Source organism: Somniosus microcephalus, chromosome 12 (genome assembly GCF_052327205.1).
Source record: "Somniosus microcephalus isolate GS21.2 chromosome 12, FLI_Smic_1.0, whole genome shotgun sequence".
Lineage (NCBI taxonomy): Eukaryota > Metazoa > Chordata > Chondrichthyes > Squaliformes > Somniosidae > Somniosus > Somniosus microcephalus.
In genome coordinates, this window is record NC_140998.1 from 189796770 (window position 1) to 189818241 (window position 21472).

The 21472-nt window shown below is 46.4% G+C and overlaps 1 protein-coding gene across 1 annotated transcript in view; it reads right to left on the reverse strand.

Moving 5' to 3' along the window:
- The window catches only part of LOC147109788 (uncharacterized), a 29385-nt gene extending 8800 nt beyond the window's left edge, over nt 1-20585 (reverse strand). Inside the window, 6 exon segments of the mRNA XM_086002378.1 lie at nt 10206-10396; nt 10872-10939; nt 15079-15350; nt 16394-16531; nt 16787-16964; nt 20514-20585. Of these exon segments, the coding sequence (XP_085858504.1) occupies nt 10206-10396; nt 10872-10939; nt 15079-15350; nt 16394-16531; nt 16787-16964; nt 20514-20585 (919 nt within the window).
- Between the last annotated feature and the right edge of the window lie 887 nt (nt 20586-21472).

Below are 21472 nucleotides of genomic sequence, written 5' to 3' on the forward strand. Positions count from 1 at the left end.
CAGGAAGTTGGGTGGGGAGGAGGTCAGGAAGTTGGGTGGGGTGGGGAGGAGGTCAGGAAGTTGGGTGGGGTGGGGGTCAGGAAGTTGGGTGGGGTGGGGAGGGGGTCAGGAAGTTGGGTGGGGTGGGGAGGGGGGTCAGGAAGTTGGGTGGGGTGGGGAGGGGGTCAGGAAGTTGGGCGGGGTGAGGAGGAGGTCAGGAAGTTGGGTGGGGTGGGGAGGAGGTCAGGAAGTTGGGTGGGGTGGGGAGGGGGTCAGGAAGTTGGGTGGGGTGGGGAGGGGGTCAGGAACTTGTTTGCGGGGTGAGGAGGAGGTCAGGAAGTTGGGTGGGGTGAGGAGGGGGTCAGGAAGTGGGGTGGGGTGGGGAGGGGGTCAGGAAGTTGGGTGGGGTGGGGAGGAGGTCAGGAAGTTGGGTGGGGTGGGGAGGGGGTCAGGAAGTTGGGTGGGGGGTCAGGAAGTTGGGTGGGGTGGGGAGGAGGTCAGGAAGTTGGGCGGGGTGAGGAGGGGGTCAGGAAGTGGGGTGGGGTGGGGAGGGGGTCAGGAAGTTGGGTGGGGTGGGGAGGGGGTCAGGAAGTTGGGTGGGGTGGGGAGGAGGTCAGGAAGTTGGGCGGGGTGAGGAGGGGGTCAGGAAGTTGGGTGGGGTGGGGAGGAGGTCAGGAAGTTGGGTGGGGTTGGGAGGGGGTCAGGAAGTTGGGTGGGGTGGGGAGGAGGTCAGGAAGTTGGGTGGGGTGGGGAGGGGGTCAGGAAGTGGGGTGGGGTGGGGAGGGGGTCAGGAAGTTGGGTGGGGTGGGGAGGGGGTCAGGAAGTGGGGTGGGGTGGGGAGGGGGTCAGGAAGTTGGGCGGGGTGGGGAGGGGGTCAGGATGTTGGGCGGGGAGCAGGTCAGGAACTTGTTTGGGGGGTGGGAGGTGGTCTTAACCCGCGAGGGTGAGCCCTGTCTGTTCCAAGTGAGCTCTGTTCTGTCTGGAGTTCGCAGTCAGAATGGCTCGAATTACACTTTGCAAAGTAACTGATTACGTCGGCTGGGAGGATCTAATTACACATTCCAGAGAAACTGCTGGGTGTGTCTTGTCCTCCAAGGGGACCAATCAGCAATCAGGACTTGTCATCCAAGGGAACCAATCAGAGCTTTAGGTGTTGCAAATAAACACATCCTTTAAAGAATACCACCAAAGATTTCAAGGTTCATGCATTCAGTCTTTGAAATCCTCCAAGGAACAAGGTAGCTATCAATACTCTTTCAATAACTTTTATAAACCAGAGTGAAAATCAGTTTTCTTAAAACAGGACAGAAAATTAAACAGCAAGTGTTGAATAAAAGGGAACTGGCTGGGAGTAGCCAGGGGCCCCAACAGTGCAATGAAGCTCACTGTATCTTTACAAATAACAACAACAACTTATATTTATATAGCGCCTTTAACATAGTAAAACGTCCCAAGGCTCTTCACAGGAATATTTATGAGGCAAAAAATTTGGCACTGAGCCACAGAAGAAGAAATTAGGGCAGGTGACCAAAAGCTTGGCCAAAGACGTCGGTTTTAAGGAACGCCTTAAAAGGAGGAAAGAGAGGTAGAGAGGTGGAGAGGTTTAGGCAGGGAATTCCAGAGCTTAGGGCCTGGGCAACAGAAGGCACAGCCACCAATGGTTGAGCAATTATAATCAGGGATGCTCAAGAGGGGTGAATTAGAGGAGCGCAGATATCGCGGGGGGTTGTGGGGCTGAAGGAGATTCCAGGGATTGGGAGAGGCGAGGCCATGGAGGGATTTGAAAACAAGGATGTGAATTTTCAAATCGAGGCGTTGCTTAACCAGGAACCAATGTAGGCCAGCGAGCACAGGGGAGATGGGTGTTCGGGACATGGTGCGAGTTAGGACACGGGCAGCCGCGTTTGGATCGCTTCCAGTTTACGGAGGGTAGAATGTGGTAGGCCAGCCAGGAGTGCGTTGGAATAGTCAAATCTAGAGGTAACAAAGGCATGGATGAGGGATTCAGCAGCGGATGAGCTGAGGCAAGGGCGGAGATGGGCGATGTTCTGGAGGTGGGAATACGCGGTCCTAGTTATGCTGCGGATATGTGGTCAGCTGAGGGTCAAATATGACACCAAGGTTGTGAACAATGTGGTTCAGCATCAGACAGATGTTAGGGAGAGGGATGGAGTCAGTGGTGAGGGAACGGAATTTGTGGTGGGGACCGAAAACATTGGCTTTGGTCTTCCCAATATTTCATTGGAGAAAATTTCTGCTCATCCAGAACTGGATGTCGGATAAGCAGTCTGACAATTTAGAGACCGTGGAGGGGTCGAGAGAAGTGGTAGTGAGGTAGAGCTGGGTGTCATCAGCGTACATGTGGAAACATTCGGATGATGTCGCCAAGGGGCAACATGCAGATGATTAATAAGAGGGGACCAAAGATCGATCCTTGGGGGACAGCAGAGGTCGTCGTCGTACGTGTCTTCACACTGTTCCCTTTGGGGAACTGTATGAAGTGGTGGAAGGATTTCTGGCCACGTTAACGCTCCTTCCGTGACCGTAACAGCAGAGGTAAGGATGCGGGAGTGGGAAGAGAAGCCGTTGCAGGTGATTCTCTGTCTACGATTAGAATGATAAGAATGGATAGGATAGGAGGCTAGTGAATTCAGAGGCGAGAGCATGATGGATTGAGATGGAGGTTGAAATCAGAGAATGAGAAGTCGTTCGGTGCAGAGGCTGGGGAAGGAAAGCAGTGAAGATATCGTAGGAATAACATTTTTATGATACTTGGGTGGGCGTTAGAGAAAGAGAATTTAAAATGAGAGGTGAGAGGCATGGACTAGGGTGAGATGCTCAAAGGAGGAGAAAGTGCCGGAGGAGTAGGGGGACAGACCAAGGTGTGATTTGGTGATGGGAGCCACACCACCACCATGGCAGCCTGCGCGGAGGAAGTGGTGGAAGGTATAGCCAGGCGGAGAGGCTTCATTTAACGATAAGGTGTCATCACCCCTCAACCAATTTTCCGTCAGGGCCATGATGTTGATGCAATCATCCACGACATGCTCATGGATGGCAAGGGCCTTGTTCACAAGTGAACGGATATTCTGGAGGGAGATGTGAAGAGGGTCAGCGATGGCTGCCCCACTGCCAGCGTCCAGTGTCAGCACTGTGGGGGATGAGTTGGATGGGGAGGAGTTTGGCAACATTTGCCCTAGTGGGCATGTTGGGTGGGAAGGTCGGCGAGAGAGTCGAATAGGACAGTTGGGGTTGCTGCTCGTAAGGAGGCAGCAACGAGTGCCTCGATGGGCCCTTCATAGGATGCCAAGAGAGGCACAGAGGGAATCTGTAAGCTTATCTAAGAAGGAAACAAACCTGGGATGGCAGCAGAGAGTAGGAAGGTCGAAGAGTAATGAAGGATTGGGGTAGGGATTTGGGACGGCAGTGTATCCGAAAGGAGAGATGAAAGGGGGCATGACGACAGGAGAGAGCGGTCAGGGAGGGACAGAGAGCAAAGGAAAAGAGGGGGAGAAAGTGGAAATGTACTGAATGGCTCGGGTCCGGAGCGGTAGCCAAAGTGCACACATGAATGGACACGGGAAAAGCTCAGGTTACAGAGACCTGTTTAAATGTAGTAATTAATGGGATACATATTTCCTGGTAGCAGGGAATGCTCAATTATTCAACTTGAACTACTCCAAGTAAGTTTTCTAATAACAATTGGCCCAGAAATTCGGGTCTCCACGGGTGAGTACGCATGGGGAACTCACCCGTAAGCCCAATGGAAGTGCCGGTTTCCTGCATGCACTGCGCAGGCGCGGGGAACCGGCACTTCCGTTCCCCTGAAAGAAGGGGTTCAGAGTTCGAACGCGTGCGCCGGAGAGGCTGCGCATGCGCATCGAACTTACGATTTTTTTTGCAGGTTTTCCCGGGAGGGTAAATCTCCAAAAGTTAGACAAGTAAAAAGCAGTCGCAAGGCCTGCTTTTTACAAGGTAAGTGGTGAATTAATTAAAATTTAAACATTTTTTCCGCAGGTTTATTATTTTTAAATACTTTAAAGAAAGGTAAGTTTATTTTTAGCCCCGTTAGAAAATAAAATAATTTTTTTCAAAAATTTAAATTTTTGTTTAAAATAGTTATTTCATGTAATTTATAGTTTATTTAAAAATTGTGATGTAAAAAAAACATTTATTTGAAGATTTAGTGATGTTTTGGGGCTTGTAGTATTTATAAGTTTGACAGCCCTTCCTGTCAAACTTATGAATGAAGCATTCCCTGCTCCGATTGGCTCCCCATGGCCCACGTGATCCCAGGAGACGCATCGAACTAACTGCGCCCCTGGGATACGCAGGCACTGCGCGCCGGCAGTTGGAGGAGGCCCAGGATCGGAATCCCACAGGGGCCCACAGCTCAACGGCCGGCGCGTCAGGTAAGTGCAGGTCGGGGGCTTACACCCGCGGGAAGTGTGTGGGGGGACAATGTCTCAGTGGGGTGGGGGTGTAACACTGCCTCGGCCGGCAGATTGGTGTTAGAAAATATCACTTTGGAGGCAATACATGAAAACCTCACTAGATGTGGAGGGGTGGGGGGTGGGGCAATACTTCTGTCTCCGAAAATGTGATAACCTCAATCAGCCTCGGCTCAGTATTTAGCTCTCTCACCTCTGAGTCAGAGGTTGTGGGTTCATGTCCCACTCCAGAGACTTGAGAACATAATCCAGGCTGACACTGCAGTGCTGTACTGAGCGAGTGCTGCACTGTCAGAGGTGTCATCTTTCAAACCGGGCTAAACGGTGTCCTTGTCAGCCTGTTAAGTTGGACAAGAACAATCTCATTACCAGACCATTTATCTGATTGCTGTTTGTGGGATCTTGCTGTGTGTGGAACCTGTGCTGCTGAATTTGCGAACAGAACGACAGCGATCGCTCTTCTCAAAGTGACTCAATGATGTAAAGGACTTTGGGCCATCCCGAGTACATCCAACGCTCGATATGAGAGCAATTCTTTCTTCAGCTGGAAAGTAGGACGATAATTTTTAAGGGGGCAGTTCCTGACCTCAGAGCCTATTCTACTGTGGATAACAACCATTGTCTGAGAGACAACAGTGAGACCAACTGAGGATCATTGACACACCAAAGAGTCACTGTATCGGGATCAGGAGGGGAGACACTTGCTGAATTCATCCCTTCCCAGTCCAAGAGTACTGAGGGCAACTATCCCACCTCACCCACTGTCCAGGTAGGGAAACTGGGAACCGTTAAAGCAGATACAAAACTTAGTTGCACCTCAAGCTTCCATCTACTCTCTATCCTCTATTAGAACATAAAAGTCACAAGGCAGTCAATTATCATAGAACCATACTGCACAGCAGGAGGCCATTTGGGCCATCATGTCTGTGCTGGCTCTTTGCAGAGTTATCCGATTAGTACCACTTCCCTGCTCTTTCCCCATAGCCTGCAATGTTTTCCTTTTCAAGTATATGTCCAATTCTCTTCTGAAAGTTATTATTGAAGCTGCTGCCAGCACCCTTTCATGCAGTCCGTTGCAGATCATAACAACTCGCTGCGTAAAAAGATTTTACCTCATCTGCCCTGACTTTTTATCTTTGGCCTCTGGTTACTGACCCTCCTGCCAGTGGAAACAGTTTCTCTCTATCTACTCTTATCAAAACCCCACATCATTTTGAACACCTCTATTAAAAATGCCCTTAACCTGCTCTGCTCTAAGGAGAACAACCCCAGCTTCTTTAGTCTCTATACATAACATAAGATCATAAGAGTTCTGACGAAGGGTCATCGACCTGAAACATTAACTCTGTTTCTCTCTCCACAGATGCTGTCTGACCTGCTGAGTATTGCCAGCATTTTCTGTTTTTATGTTATATTATATAAGAACAATAAGAATTAGGAGCAGGAGTCGGCCATACGGCCCCTCGAGCCTTCTCCACCATTCAATAAGATCATGACTGATCTTCGACCTCAACTCCACTTTCCCGCCCGATCTCCATATCCCTTGATTCCCCGTGATTCCAAAAGTCTATCTATCTCAGCATTGAATATACTCAATGACTCAGCATCCATAGCCCTTTGGGGCAGAGAATTCTAAAGATTCACAACTCCCTGAGTGAAGAAATTGCTTCTCATCTCAGTCTTAAATGGCCGACCCCTTATCCTGAGACTCTGCCCCCTAGTTCTCGACTGTCCAGCCAGGGGAAGCAGCCTCTCAGTCTACCCTACAATCACCCTCAGAATCTTATATGTTTCAATGAGATCACCCCTCATTCTTCTAAACTCCAGTGTATGGGCTCAATCTACTCAATCTCTCCTCATAGGATAACCCGCTCATCCCAGGAATCAATCCAGTGAACCTTTGTTGCACCGCCTCGAAGGCAAGTGTATCCTTCCTCAGATAAGGTGACCAAAACTGTGCACAGTACTCCAGGTGTGGTCTCACCAAAGCCCTGCACAATTGTAGCAAGACTTCCTCAATCTTGTCCTACAGCCCCCTTGCAATAAAGACCGTCTTGCCATTTGCCATCCTAATGTCTTGCTCTACCTGCTTGCTAACTCTGTGCTTCCTGTGTGAGGACACCTAAATCTCTCTGAACACCAACATTTAATAGTTTCTCACCATTTAAAACATATTCTGTTTTTCTATTCTTCCTACCAAACTGAATAACCTCAGATTTCCTCACATTATACTCCATCTGCCACCTTATTGCCCACTCACTTAACCTGTCTATACCCCTTTGCAGGCTCTTTGTGCCCTCCTCACAGCTTACCTTCCCACCTAGTTTTGTAATGTCAGCAAACCTGGATACATTACACTCGGTCCCTTCATCTAAGTTATTAATATAAATTGTGAATAACTGAGGCCCAAGTACTGATCCTTGGGGCACCCCACTAGTTACAGCCTGCCAACCCGAAAATGATGAGTTTATCCCTACTCTCTCTTTTCTGTCCGTCAAACAATCCTCTATCCATGCTGATAAATTACCCTCAACCGCATGAACTTGGATAGAGAACTGGTTGGCAGATAGAAAGCAAAGAGTTGGAATAAACGGGTCTTTTTCCAAGTGGCAGGCAGTGACTAGTGGGGTACGGCAGGGATCGGTCCTGGGACCCCAGCTATGCACAATATATATTAATGATCTAGACAAGGGAATGAGATGTAATATCTCCAAGTTTGCAGATGACACAAAGCTGGGTGGGCGTGTGTGCTGTGAGGAGGATGCCGAGAAACTACAGGATGATTTGGACAGGTTGGGTGATTGGGCAGAAGCATGGCAGATGCAATATAACGTGGATAAATGTGAGGTTATCCACTTTGGTGTCAAAAACAGGAAGGCAGATTATTATCTGAATGGCAATAGATTGGGAGAAGGGGAAGTGCAACGAGACCTGGGTGTCCTTGTGCACCAGTCGCTGAAGGTAAGCATGCAGGTGCAGCAGGCGGTTAAGAAGGCAAATGGTATGTTGGCCTTCATAGCGAGAGGGTTTGAGTACAGGAACAAGGATGTCTTGCTACAGTTGTACAGGGCCTTGGTGAGGCCACACCTTGAGTATTGTGTGCCGTTTTGGTCGCCTTATCTGACGAAGGATGTTCTTGCCATGGAGGGAGTGCAGCAAAGATTCACCAGGCTGATACCTGGGATGGCAGGAATGACGTATGAGGAGAGATTGGGTCGACTGGGCTTGTACTCGCTGGAGTTTAGAAGAATGAGGGGGGATCTCATTGAAACTTATAAAATTCTGACAGGACTGGACAGACTAGATGCAGGAAGGATGTTCCCGGTGGTCGGGGAGTCCAGAACCAGGGGTCACAGTCTAAGGATAAGGGGTAGGCCTATTAGGATGAAATGAGGAGGAATTTCTTCACCCAGAGAGTGGTGAACCTGTGGAATTCTCTACCACAGAAGGCAGTAGAGGCCAATTCATTAAATATATTCAAGAAGGAGTTGGATATATTTCTTAAGGCTAAAGGGATCAAGGGGGGTGGGGAGAAAGCAGGGACCGGGTACTGAACTTGGATGATCAGCCATGATCACATTGAATGGCGGAGTAGCCTCGAGGGGCCGAATGGCCTACTCCTGCTCCTATCTTCTATGTTTAACCCTTATCTTGCATAACAACCTTTTATGTGGCACCTTATCGAATGCCTTTTGGAAATCCAAATTTACTATCTACCCTGCGAGTTACATCCTCAAAATACTCTAATAAATTTGTTAAACACGATTTCTCTTTCATAAAACCATGTTGACTCTGCCTAATGATATTACGATTTTCTAAATGCCCTGTTACCACTTACTTAATAATGGATTCCAGCATTTTCTCGACAATTGATGTCAAGCTAATTGGACGGTAGTTCGATGTTTTCTCTCTCCCTCCTTTCTTGAATAGCGGTGTTACATTTGCTACCTTCCAATCCGCTGGGACTGTTCTAGAATCTGGGGAATTTTGGAAAATCACAACCAATGCACCCACTATCTCTGCAGTTATCTCTTGTAGAACCCGAGGATGTTGGGGTCCAGGGGATGTGTTGGCTTTTAGTCCCATTATTTTCTCAAGTACTTTTTCTCTACTGTTCTTAATCATTTCCCTTCCTTTCATTTGCCCCTTGGTGCCCCACTACTTTTGGTATGTTTTTTGTCTTCTACTGTGAAAACAGATACAAAATATTTGTTTAAGGTCTCTGCCATTTCCTTATTCCCCATTATAATTTCTCCTGTCTCAGCTCCTAAGGGATCAATGCTTATTTTGCTACTCTCTTCCGTTCTACATACTTGTAGATACTCTTACAATCTGTTCTTATATTTCTTGATACTTTACTCTCCTATTCTATTTTGTCCCTTTTTATCAATGTTTTGGTCATTCTTTGATGGTCTCTAAAGCTTATTACTATTCTTTGTAACATTATAAGCCTCTTTTAATCCAATACTATCCTTAACTTCTTCAGTTAGCCAAGGATGGATCAATTTTCAACAGGAGTTTTTAATTCTCAAAGGAATGTATATTCACTGAGAATAATGGAATATGTTTTTAAATGTTTGCCACTGTTTATCTACCATCATATCTTCTAATCTAATTTTCCAATCTACCATAGCCAATACACCACTCATACCTAAATAATTGGCTTTATTTAAGTTTAAGACACTAGTTCAGACATAAGTATTTCGCTCTCAAGCCCAATGTGATATTCTAACATATTATGATCACTCTTTCCCAGAGGATCCTTTTACTATGAGATAACTGAAGTCTCCCATCCCTGGTATGATTCACACAGATTTGGACACAATACTCTAGCTGAGGCCTAAACAGTGATTTATAAAGGTTTACCATAATTTCCTTGCGTTGGTACTCCATGCCTCTATTGATAAAGCCTAGGGTCCCAAATGATTATTAATAGCCTTAACAATATGCCCTGCCACCGTCAAACATTTGAGTATGTGAATCCCAAGGTGTCTGTTCCTGCACCCACTTTAAAATGTTATCATTTAATTTATGTTGCCTCTCCTCAGTTTTCCTTTCAAAATGCATCACTTCACACTGTTCTGCATTAAATTTCATCTGCCATGTAACTTCCTATTTCATTAGTCTATCTACATCTTCCTGAAAACTTCTACTATCCTTTTCACTGTTTACTACTATGGCCTCAGTGGTGTGAGAGGATTTTTCTCTCAGCACTGACACTATCAGCTGTGGGGAAGGCACTCTGAACTTTGATACACCTTTGGTCTCAGTGGGGTGAATTGCAATTGTTTCCTCTGTGGTGGTGTTTGGTGGGTTCCAGTCAGATAGAAGCATGTTTGCTTTCTCGCTTCCTGATTGTGGTGAGTCATGTTCGGGTAGTTCCGTGGCTGCACCCAGCCCTACGATAAACACACCCAGTAATCCATTCTTCATTTGTGAACAAGCTTTGTGTCATCTGCAAACATTGAAATTATGCCCCCAATTGTCAAAGTCCAGATCATAAATATGTATCAGAAAGAGCAGGGGTCCTAATACTGACCCCTGGGGGATACCACTGTATACTTCCCTCTAGTCTCAAACAAAAATTCAGCACCACTCTTTGCTTTCTGTCTCATGGCCAATTTTGAATCAACGCTAACATTCCCCCTTTGATCACATGGGCTTCAATTTTGCTGACAAGTCTATTACGTCGCACTTTATCAAACACCTTTGAGAGTATAACAGAAAACAAATGATACTTTGGCTACAGTTCCCTATTTTGATCAGAATCCTTACATTTTGGTTCTTGTTTTGCCACCAACATTGTGGTCCATTTGATACCGAGTTCCTTGGCATATTCATCACCATACCAGACCAGCAGCTCGCACCGAGGAGGAACAGGCTTGCAAGTCCTGTAATAAATTTTGCCGCAGTGCTGAATGGCTACAAGGTTCTGCTCCTCCTCCTTTCTGGCACAGTTAACAAACCTGGAACATAACATACAAATATTTAAGTGGCCAAAAATAAGTTAAAATTGTAAAATGAATACAGAATGTAAAGCACATTAGTATAGCGAGTTAGAATGAGAACATGTCCCCAGCCATGGACAAATTTCAATTTCAAACACACTGTCAGGAGAGGACACTCAGTGGGGACCAATCACTTCAGTGTAGATACGAAAGATAATGGCCCCAATATTTCTAAGGAGGGAATGTCTGACGGGGGGTGGGGGAGGTGCAGCAATTCAGAAATACGGGTTTCCCGGAGTTCATACTGAATATAATGCCTAGAGCTGATTAAAAAATTTGGCTCGTTTTCCCAGCCACAGCCACCCAGAATGAAAGGCTGACTGGCTGTTGGGTGGGATATTGTACTGGATGGATCAAATGAAATGGGACAAATGATCTTCTTCATCCGTTACTATCTTGTGATCCTCACAATACGGTATCAGTCTTCCCTCACCTCATCCAATTTGATGTAGATTCATCCTTCGCATCAATATATTCAAAATCCCTGTTGGATTTGCTGATCTGCAGAAAAGTATTTTGATAAAAAGAATGGAATAATAAAAATTTTAAAAGCAACTTTATCTTTATATTAGACTGTCATAAGGCTTAACACGTATTGCAAGATTCTATTACATCGCCTCCCACGTCTTTGAGTAAAAATTGACCTTCCTCTTACCTGTGTTCTGTGATTATACCTTTTTATCCGAGTGCCCAGTTCAACACGATGGCTGGGACTGAAATGATGCAGCATAGGAGCTTGAAAAATAGTATAATGGTGCTGAACAGTTTCAGGAAGCTTTGTAAAGTCAGGAAAGGTCCCTGAATTACTGTATTGTCAGAGCGCCCAGGATTTGGCAACTACTGTTCAATGCATTCTGAAACTAGGAATGATGAGAGTTGGTTGAGGTGACACCTGACTCACCTTTGTTCATAAATACAATGACAGCAGGCTCTGGGAATCTCCTGGAACTGCTTTAATAGGATAATACCTGAATTAGAGCAGCAGGACTAAATTAATCAGAAGATGAACAAAGTACAAGGGACTGGAATGTAGGCTCATTCTTAGTTGACCTTGGCTCAGTACAAAGCCATTGGATTAAAATGATAACAGCTACAAGGTCACCCAATACCAACAGGCTCTATTCCTCAAAAACAGGAGTGGGGAATCAAGCTAAGAATGCAATAGGCAGAGGCCTAGAAATTGGATAAGGCCCAAAAACAGGTGCGGGCAGCACGATGTGCCCACGCCCGTTCAAAGTAGTGCAGGCAGCACATAAAATTCATGCTGCCTGTTCATTATAATGATCGTAGCGCTGAAATGTGCTGCTGATTGTCTTAGTGCTGATTCAGGGGCCAATATTGGGTGGAGTCTTGTGGCCAATAAAGTTTGTTCAAGGCTCTAATACAGGGGAAGTGCTTTTTTGCACAAACACCTCATTGTCATTGTGGAGAAAACCATGGCCCAATAGCCAAGAAAAAGGGCAAGGAGATTTTCTGATGTGGCACTGGAGGCCTTGATCCTGGAGGTTCTATGACATCCTCAGGTCCTCTACCAACAGGGGGCAGGAGGCCCACGGACACAAGAAGGCTGTGGGTGGAGACTGCTGAAGCTGTCAGTATGATGAGTGTTGTCCGCAGAACCTGGATCCAGTGCTGCAAAATGTTTAGTGACCTCACACGACTGGTCAAGGTGAGTAAATGCATCTTCAAATACCATATCCCACTATCTGTGCCATGAATCGCAAACACTGTTCAATGCACCACACCCCCATCAGTCACCTACCAACAATCTCTAGCCAGCACCACTCATACCTCACACACTTACCACTGCTGCAAGACTTACACCCACATCTCACACCTTGCACAAATTTCCAGCTATTCAACCATGGCAGGCACATCACCCAAACATATTGTACCACACTCACTGACGCTTCCTTTCTCTTGCAGGCCAACTTGCCGCACAACCTCCGGGAGCACCAGCAGATGGGTGAAGGGTCATCGGGTGGCAGTTCTGTCAACAAGGGCAAACAGCGATGACGAAGTCCAGCACCGCCTTCAGTGTGCCAGTGCAGCCTTCGGTCGCCTCAGGAAGAGAGTGTTTGAAGACCAGGACCTCAAACCCGGCACCAAGCTCATGGTCTACAGAGCAGTAGTGATACCCATCCTCCTGTATACCTCAGAGATATGGACCATTTACAGCAGGCACCTTAAATCACTGGAGAGGTACCACCAATGCTGCCTCTGCAAGATCCTGCAAATCCATTGGCAGGATAGGCGCAGCAACGTTAGTGTTCTCGCTTAGGCCAACATCCCCAGCATCGAAGCTTTGACCATGCTCGATCAGCTCCAATGGACAGGTCACATCGTCCACATGCCCGATACGAGACTCCCAAAACAAGCGCTCTACTCGGAGCTCCGACGCGGCAAGAGAGCCCCAGGCGGGCAGAGGAAATGCTTCGAGGACACCCTCAAAGTCTCCTTGAAAAAGTGCAATGTCCCCACCGACAGCTGGGAATCCTTGGCCCAAGACCACACAAAATGGAGGAGACGCATCCGGGAAGGTGCTGAACACCTAGAATCTCTTCGCCAGGAGCAAGCGGCAGCCAAGCGCAAGCAACGCAAGGAGTCTACGTCAACCCAAGCATCCCACCCACCTGCCCGCCCCTGCAACCACCATCTGCCCCACCTGTGACAGAGACTGTCGGTCCTGCATTGGATTGATCAGTCACCTGAGAACTCATGTTTAATGTGGAAGCAAGTCATCCTCGGTTCCCAGGGACTGCCTAAGAAGTAAGAAGAAGGGCAAGTCAGAATTGAGAACCTCATGGACTTGAGGGAAGTAGTGCTCGCAATAATTGTTGGGGCAGTGACAGAGTCCGTGGAGTGCGGGGAAGTGAAAAACATTGCTGATGATGACGGTATGCTTATACCTAATCCTTCTTCTCTCAGCCCACTATCCCTCATCCCACAATCTCTTTTCACTTGCACGCTGCTGATGGTGTATGCATGGATATCTGGCTTTCCCTCCTACCTCAACACAACCCGACCCTTGTGCATTTCTCCTTTCAGATACCCAAGCACTTTCAGCAGCCCAGCCTGACTCTGAAGTTCTGGAGGAGGAGAGTAATGGAGGAGAAGCAAATGGCACTGTAAAGTAGCAGAAGTGCCAGGAGGTGGGAAGATGTGCTGCTTCGGGTCCCGTCTCCTGGAGGCGGGAAAGGCATTAAATACTTTTAACTGCCTGTTAACAGGCAGAAGAAAGGATTAGTGCCATTTTACCTTCACAGCTGAAGGCTTCCCGACCTCGGAGAACCCCGCCGGGTTGGAGGTGACGTGGAGGAGGTCTTCGGCAGTCGGAGGTACCTGGAAATATGATGTAGAGGTGAGTGATGGGTGCAAGTGTGGAGTGGTAAGTATGTAAGGTGAGTGACAAGTGTAAAAAAATAGTCACTTACCTTGTTTTCTTCCTACAGCCTTCATCCTCTCTGGATCGGGAGACCCGACATCCTCCTTGTCGATTTCACAGACTGGCTGTTGGATCCTCCGAACCAACAGCCATGTGAAATCGACAAATTGAAAGGTTTGATGAGTCCTGAACACAAGCACTCATCAAACTACAGAGAATGTCAGTGTTTGACAGCCTCACAGAGCTGTCAAACACTGACAATTCTTCTTTCAAGTCTTGACAGACAGAGCACGTCATCGTCAGACGTGCTGTCAGTGACTTCCTCGCTAATTGGCCTGCTGAGCCAGCAGGGCGGGCTTAACAAGGTCAATCAGGGGAAAATCCCTCTGGTTGGTCAGACGAGGGTAGAGACGGGACATTGACACAAGCAACAGTCCCGCCTCCAACTTGTCTCCATTGAGAAAATCCAGCCCATTGATGTGACGATCTGTCTCATCTAACTATCTGGGGCATGCGCAGGCAACGGCAGCACTACCGACCTCGCAAAATGGCGGCCACCGCAGGACCCACCGAAAACAAGGCAGCCACCATTTCTCAGCAAAACCAGTCTGACCGGCCAGCGCTGAGACTTCAGAATTCGCGGTCACGGAGTTCAATAATTGCCTCAGCTGGCAGGGGGGTGGGGAGGAATTCTAGTGAGGGATTTTGTTTCAGAGTGTGAACATGCTGCCTCAGCTGGGGGCGGGGTGGGTGGCAGAGTTTTTATAAATAGTTGGGAGTCTGCTATGGCCTCAGTGGTGTGAGAGGATTTTTCTCTCAGCACTGGCACTATCAGCTGTGGGGAAGGCACTGTGAACTTTGATACACCTTTGGACTCAGTGGGGTGAATTGCAATTGTTTCCTCTGTGGTGGTGTTTGGTGGGTTCCAGTCAGATAGAAGCATGTTTGCTTTCTCGCTTCCTGATTGTGGTGAGTCATGTTCGGGTAGTTCCGTGGCTGCTCCCAGCCCTACAATAAACACACCCAGTAATCCATTCTTCATTTGTGAACATTTCCATGAGTTGACAGGCTAAGTGAACACAAGAGGCCTCACAGCAAAGACTAATTCTGTCTTCACTCGCTGTCTACTTACCAGTAGGACTCACTGAACAGCAACCAGGAATGGGAACCTTGGATAATTTATAGAAAATAAATTCCAATAAGTCCTGAACTTTATTATAAAATAAGGAACTTGATAACGACAGCAGTCACTTACCGCCCATGAATACCCACTGACAGCCTCTGCTTCTTCATTTGATACTATTCCTTCATAGGGTCCAAAGTGAACGCCTTTGGGAATAACCTGCCCTTCATTCCATACACCAAGACCAGCTTTTCGAACTTTTGAAGTCGCTATGCTGAGACCCTCCGGAAGGGTTAAACGTGCTCTGTCTGGCTGACCGAATTCCACCACCATGTCCTTTAGGAACACTGCAGGGCTATGCACAGGGCATTCTTCAATAAAAAATGTCTCGCAGTCTTCACAAACTAACACATAAAATACAAATTAAAGATGGATCAGGATCTCAATTCATTATTCAGTGTTCATGAAGGTAAAAGGTGCTAGTACTGTACTGAGATTGATTTGCCTCATTGTTTGATTGCAATTCAGTCTGCACACACACGATATTTCCATGATCTATCAGCTGGTGAAAACACTTGGGGCATCTTCCCTCTATGAAAATTACACCCAGTGCCAGTCAGATCTTCCCCCACTCTGTTGTATACAAGGGCTTGTTCTGGGCGACATGTTCGGTTCTTTACTCCAAGAAGGCAGTACTGACCACAATTAATAACAGCATTGCAAAAACTGTCAACAGTATCTCCAGGCTGTGCCGCACCAGATAAGATTGGAGTGGGCAGGAAGGGAATTTTGCACAAGGAGGCTGAATTACCTCCTATAGCTACCTCATTCTTTGCATGAAGTTCAACCTGCATATCCAGTAACAAAAGTCCCTCTAAACTATCAGGCAAATCACTCTTGGGGACAGTGTCACTTCTCAAATTTGCCCTTTCAGTTATGCCATCATCTTGTCCCCACACCCCTTCCCAAACCATGCTGACTCCCAACTTAATTCTGGCTGCACCGTCAATTCTTCGGAGATGGTCATTGCTTGCTGTTCATAAGTTTGAATGCTAGCTGCCGCTTGTCAGCCCAAGCCTGGATTTTGTCCAGGTCCTGCTGCAGGCTGGCATAGGATGCTTCAATATCTTAGACAAGGAGCTGCTATTCCCTGTAATCAGGGGCCATTAGTTTATAATTACTGAAAGTCCTATTCTATTTTATTACAAGATTCCAGAATTATTATCAATAGTTTGGGGATCATATTTGTGATTGTTTTTCCTCAATGAAAAAGAACAATCGGTGCCTGTTTGTGGGCAAACACAGGCCTGCACTCCTGTCCCACCACTCTGACATGCTGCATTGCTCCACCAATCCCCTGGCCTACCAAGGCCCCTGTGTCATCACACCAAAATGCCCAATAAATTATTCCTGCCCTGAGGAAATGGATAGGTTACTTTGCACATACACAGGTAATCATCGTCACAAAGTTCCCTTTCTTCAGTATCAACTTTTCTCTCTCTATTTCTGAAACTGTATCTTCTGCTTTCAGTCTTTTTGGTTGTTTCTTCATTTGCTGACCCCAAGATCTTTCCAGTACAGACAACTATGAAATAAATCAAAAAGATCATGAAGAAAAATTGAACCAATTAATTGTAATATTCTTGCATGTAAGGTTTGTTTCTGGTTACACAGAAGATGCTGTAGACATTTACATAATAATGCAAGACACTGTGTTAATCTGATTTGAATGACTACGGTAGTGGTCACATTATCAACATGGAGCATCTCTTCCTCATTCAAAAAATAATTGTTCAAAATAGTAATACTTTACTGAAATCCTTTATTCCAGGACAAATACCTTTATTGGATTCGCTACAAGACTCATTTTCACAAAGCAAGGTGCTCGTTTCTCTTTTGATCTTTTTAACTGGGGCTGTCTCTTCCATCGCTGAGGCATTGTCCTCAGTGAAGCCCCTGGAAACTTCAGCTTTATCCTCTTCTGATTGGGATGCCATCTGTGATGGGGCTTTTTGGTTCTGAAATGCAGAATGTGACGGTAAAACTGTATCTCACCGCTTCTGAATTAAAGAATAGCTGCCTCAAGACTGCCTGTATGACTAAAGAGATTGTGTACAAGTCAAAGTGTTTGTCTATTTTTCCTGTTCATTAGTTGTTTTCGAATATTTAATAAACAAACCTACCCAACTACCCGTTGGATAAATACAGTTGCTCCCCAGTGTAGTCCTGAGCCACACATATCAGAAAGTTCCCATGTTTGATACTGTACTCCTGTGTTAAGTTTGCTGATCTCAGCAAATGTGGTAAACTTAATAGAATCATAGAATGGTTACAGCACAGAGGTAGGCGATTCTGCCTGTCGAGCCCATGCTGGCTCTCTGCAAGAGCACTTCAGCTAGTCCCACTCCCTGCCCTTTCCCCATAGCCCTGCACATTTATTTCCATCAGGTACTTATCCAATTCCCTATTGAAAGCCACAATGAATCTGCCTCCACAACCCTTTCAGGCAGTGAATTCCAGATCCTAACCACTCGCTGCGTAAAACAGTTTTCCTCATGTCGCCTTTGGTTCTTTTGCCAATCACCTTACATCTGTGTCCTCTGATTCTCGACCCTTCCGCCAATGGGAACAGTTTCTATCTTCTATGTTTCTCTCTATCTACTCTGTTTAAACCCCTCATGATTTTGAACTCTTCTATCAAATCTCATCTCAACCATCTCTGGAATGAGAAGAACAACCCCAGCTTCTCCAGTCTATCCACATAACTGAAGTCCTTCATCCCTGGAACCATTCTCTAAGGCTTTCGCATCCTTCCTAAAGAGCGGTGCCCAGAATTGGACTCAATACTCCAGTTGAGGCCGAACCAGTGTTTTATAAAGGTTCATCATAACTTCCTTGCTTTTGTTCTCTATGCTTCTATTTATGAAGCCCAGGATCCCTTATGCTTTTTTAACCACGTTCTCAACCTGCCCTGCCACATTCAACGATTTGTGTACGTATACCCCCAGGTCTCTGTTCATGCACCCCCTTTAGAATTGTACCCTTTACATTATATTGCCTCTCCTTGTTCTTCCTTCCAAAATGTATCACTTCACACTTTTCTGCATTAAATTTCATCTGCCACGTGTCCGCCCATTCCACCAGGCTGTCTATCTTCTTGAAGTCTATCACTATCCTCCTTACTGTTCAGTATACTTCCAAGTTCTGTGTCATCTGCAAATTGTGCCCTGTACACCCAAGTCTAATTACAATTTACCTCAGCACCCTTTTGCAAGGGAGGGAATAAAATTAGCCAGGATTCCCACTAAATACTAACTAATAATCAGTTGTGGAAAGGGTCTCTGCGTGTATACAAAAAAGGGACAGATCTTCTCCAACAATGATGAGTCTAACACATGAAGAACAGCCATTTAGGAAATGCCATCAGGGCTGCACATTAAGTCAGCCTAGACTTAGGAAGCATGAATCAGTGCATTCAGGAAAATGAGAGAGTAGGTTAGATGCATAGTTTTACTACTTCAGCTTTGGTCTTCACAAACCACCCACAATCCCTAAAAGAGAGGTAGGGCTCGAAATTCGGTAGCCTCCAAAAATGGGTGGTTGGATTGCGCAGTGGAGTCACGAACCAGGTGGTCAAGAGATAGCCCTTGTCGCCCAGTAGCCACCCACTGGTTTGTCTTGGTGTCTCAAAGACCGAGGGAGTAGCGGACTGGCGCAGAATAAAAGCATCATGACTGCTGCCAGGATACTGGGCATTCACCATCATGATATGCTGAGCATGGTCACACACCAACTGCACATTTAGCGAGTGGTAACCTCTGCAGTTGTGGTATAACTCAGCATTATACAGATTAAGTTAACGGCCAAAACTGTGGCAAATGGATTTCAATGTAGGCAAGTGAGAGGTTATCCTCTTTGGACCTAAAAAGGATAGACCAGGATACTTTCTAAATGATGAAAAGCTAAAAACAATGGCGGTCCAAAGAGACTTGGGGGTCCAGGTACAAACATCATTAAAATGTCATGAACAGGTACAGAAAATAATGAAAAAGGCTAATAGAATGCTGGCCTTTATATCTAGAGGACTAGAGTACAGGGGGTAGAAGTCATGCTGCAGCGATACAAAACCCTGGTTAGACCACAATTGGAGTACTGTGAGCAGTTCTGGGCACCACATCTTAGGAAGGATATATTGGCCTTGGAAGGAGGACAGCATAGGTTTACCAGAATGATACCCAGACTTCAAGGGGTAAGTTACGAGGAGAGATTACACAAATTAGGGTGGTATTCCCTAGAATTTAGAAGGTTAAGGGGTGATCTGATCAAAGTTTTCAAAGTATTAAGGGGAACAGATAGGGTAGATAGAGAGAAACTATTTCTCCTGGTTGGGGATTCAAGGACTGGGGGCATAGTCTAAAAATCCACTCACCACCACTTTTAAAAATTATTCTTCCTCTCTTTCTTTAAGCGCACACGCACATTCCACAGCCAATTGCAACCAAATAACCTACAGCAGGATTTCGGTACTTGTTTTTGAGCGATTTAAGGACACCCAGTGAATGCCTCCGATTCCTCTCAGCTCAGTACAACATTATTCACACTCACCTGAACGTCATGGTCGAGATCAGTCTCGTAACTTCAGGGAACACAGGAACAGGAATAGTCCACTGAACATGTTGTTAAGTATGTTAGATAAAACCCTTTAACCCCATTCATGTTTTGCCACCATCACCTTTCACCTAATATCCTGACAACCCAAGAATCTATCACCTTTTAAATAACTGAATTAAATCTGCATCAATGGCCTCCTGTGGTAGTGCATTTCACATTCCCATAACATTTTGCTTTAAGAATGTTTTCCTGGATTACCTTTTCAATAGCTTAGTTTTCAATTTATGTCCCTTTCTTACAGATTTCACGATCAGCAAAATTACTTTTGGAAATCATCTATCTTGTCAATTCCCTTTTTAATTATTACACAGGATGTGGTCAATGCTGACAAAACCATCTTTAATGTACATCCCTAGTTGCCTTGAGAAGATGGTGGTGGACCTTCTTTTGAAACACCTCGATCAGATCACTCATGTTTCGGGAGATTTGCTCAGTCTCTGATCAGACCGAAGGTAATACATGGAACAGGAAAGACAAATCCACAGCAGTACTTTCAGTTAAATTGTAACTACAAGACTAGGATAAACCTGGTAAAAGAGAAGTTCAGAACGAAGGTCACAGCAGGAATTATCAGTACCTGAAATGGTCGCCTGGGGAGGGTAGTAGAGGCAAAAAACAAAAATGAATTAATTTAAGCAGTTAGATATTGTGATAAGGGAATCTTAAGTTTCTACTGGAAGGATAAGTTCGATGGGCCAAATGGTCTCACTGCTCAATACTAATGTTAGTGATCCAATCTAAACACTGGGGAACTCAGCCACTCCCTACTGACAGTATTAATGTGATTGGTATCTTGTGGGACTGAGCAGCTGAATCTTCCCCATCTCAAGTTGCAAACAATACATTTCTCCAGCATTTTCTTTCTGGTTTCCATTTGAAATCTGCCCTCATCTCACCTCCGATTTGCTCTTCTCAGACATGGCCTTGCCCTCTTCGGTATCTTCCCTGTCACTCTGAGTTTTGCCCATCCCTTCCTGAGGTTGGCCACCTTATTTACTCAACTTTTCCCTCGGATTTTTGTGCCCTTCTCGATCCCTCAGTCTTTTCAATGGTTTTGCCCCCGGGTCTACTTTTTTCTTCCTTTTTTCTGTCACCTCACGGGGCTAAAATGAAGCCCAATGTGAGTGAAAGGCTTTCCTGTCAGCGGCAGTGTTTAGTTTATGTGGCACTAATATCTGAAGCGGTCTTTTCTTCTGACTTTCCCTCAGACTAACATGACCGGAGTCTCTTTCTCACTAAAAGTAACCCTGCCAGCTCCTGGGTTTTCTTCAGGATATTTTTTCTTCCTTTGCTGGTCAGAAATAATGTTTGACCGGATTATTTTTTGTTCAGCTGCAATCCCTCAGCATTTGCCCTAAAACATGTGAAGTGAGTGAGAATGTGCTTTCCCCGCCCAGTCCTCCTCCTCCTCCTCCTCCTCCCCTTTGAACCAAGATGGCAGCGCGGGGACGTCCCACATTCCTTCACCAAGATGGCGGCGGGTTGCCGGAGTAACCCGGGTTTGTAGCTGGGGAGAAATCCTTCAGCAAGATGGCGGACAGTCGCCCCGCTCACCCGGGGGCGGGGCGGGGCCGGGCCTGGCGCTGCGACGCAAACACGAGGCCTCGCGGGGTCTTATTCCCGCCCTTTGTCTTTGGGCCTTGGTTCAAAGGGCGCGCGCTCGGCCTCCCTGGGCGCGTGAGGCGGGCTGTCTCGTCACGCCGGCACTCGCGCCTTGCTCAACCCTCAGCCGCAGCGCTCTGATTGGCCGCAGCGCTGCTCACATGTCGCCCTTCTGTTGGCCCCGCCCCGGGGGAGGCGGGGCTATAAATAGAGGCGGCGTCGCCTGGCAACGGGCAGAAAGCGGGAGGTTGCA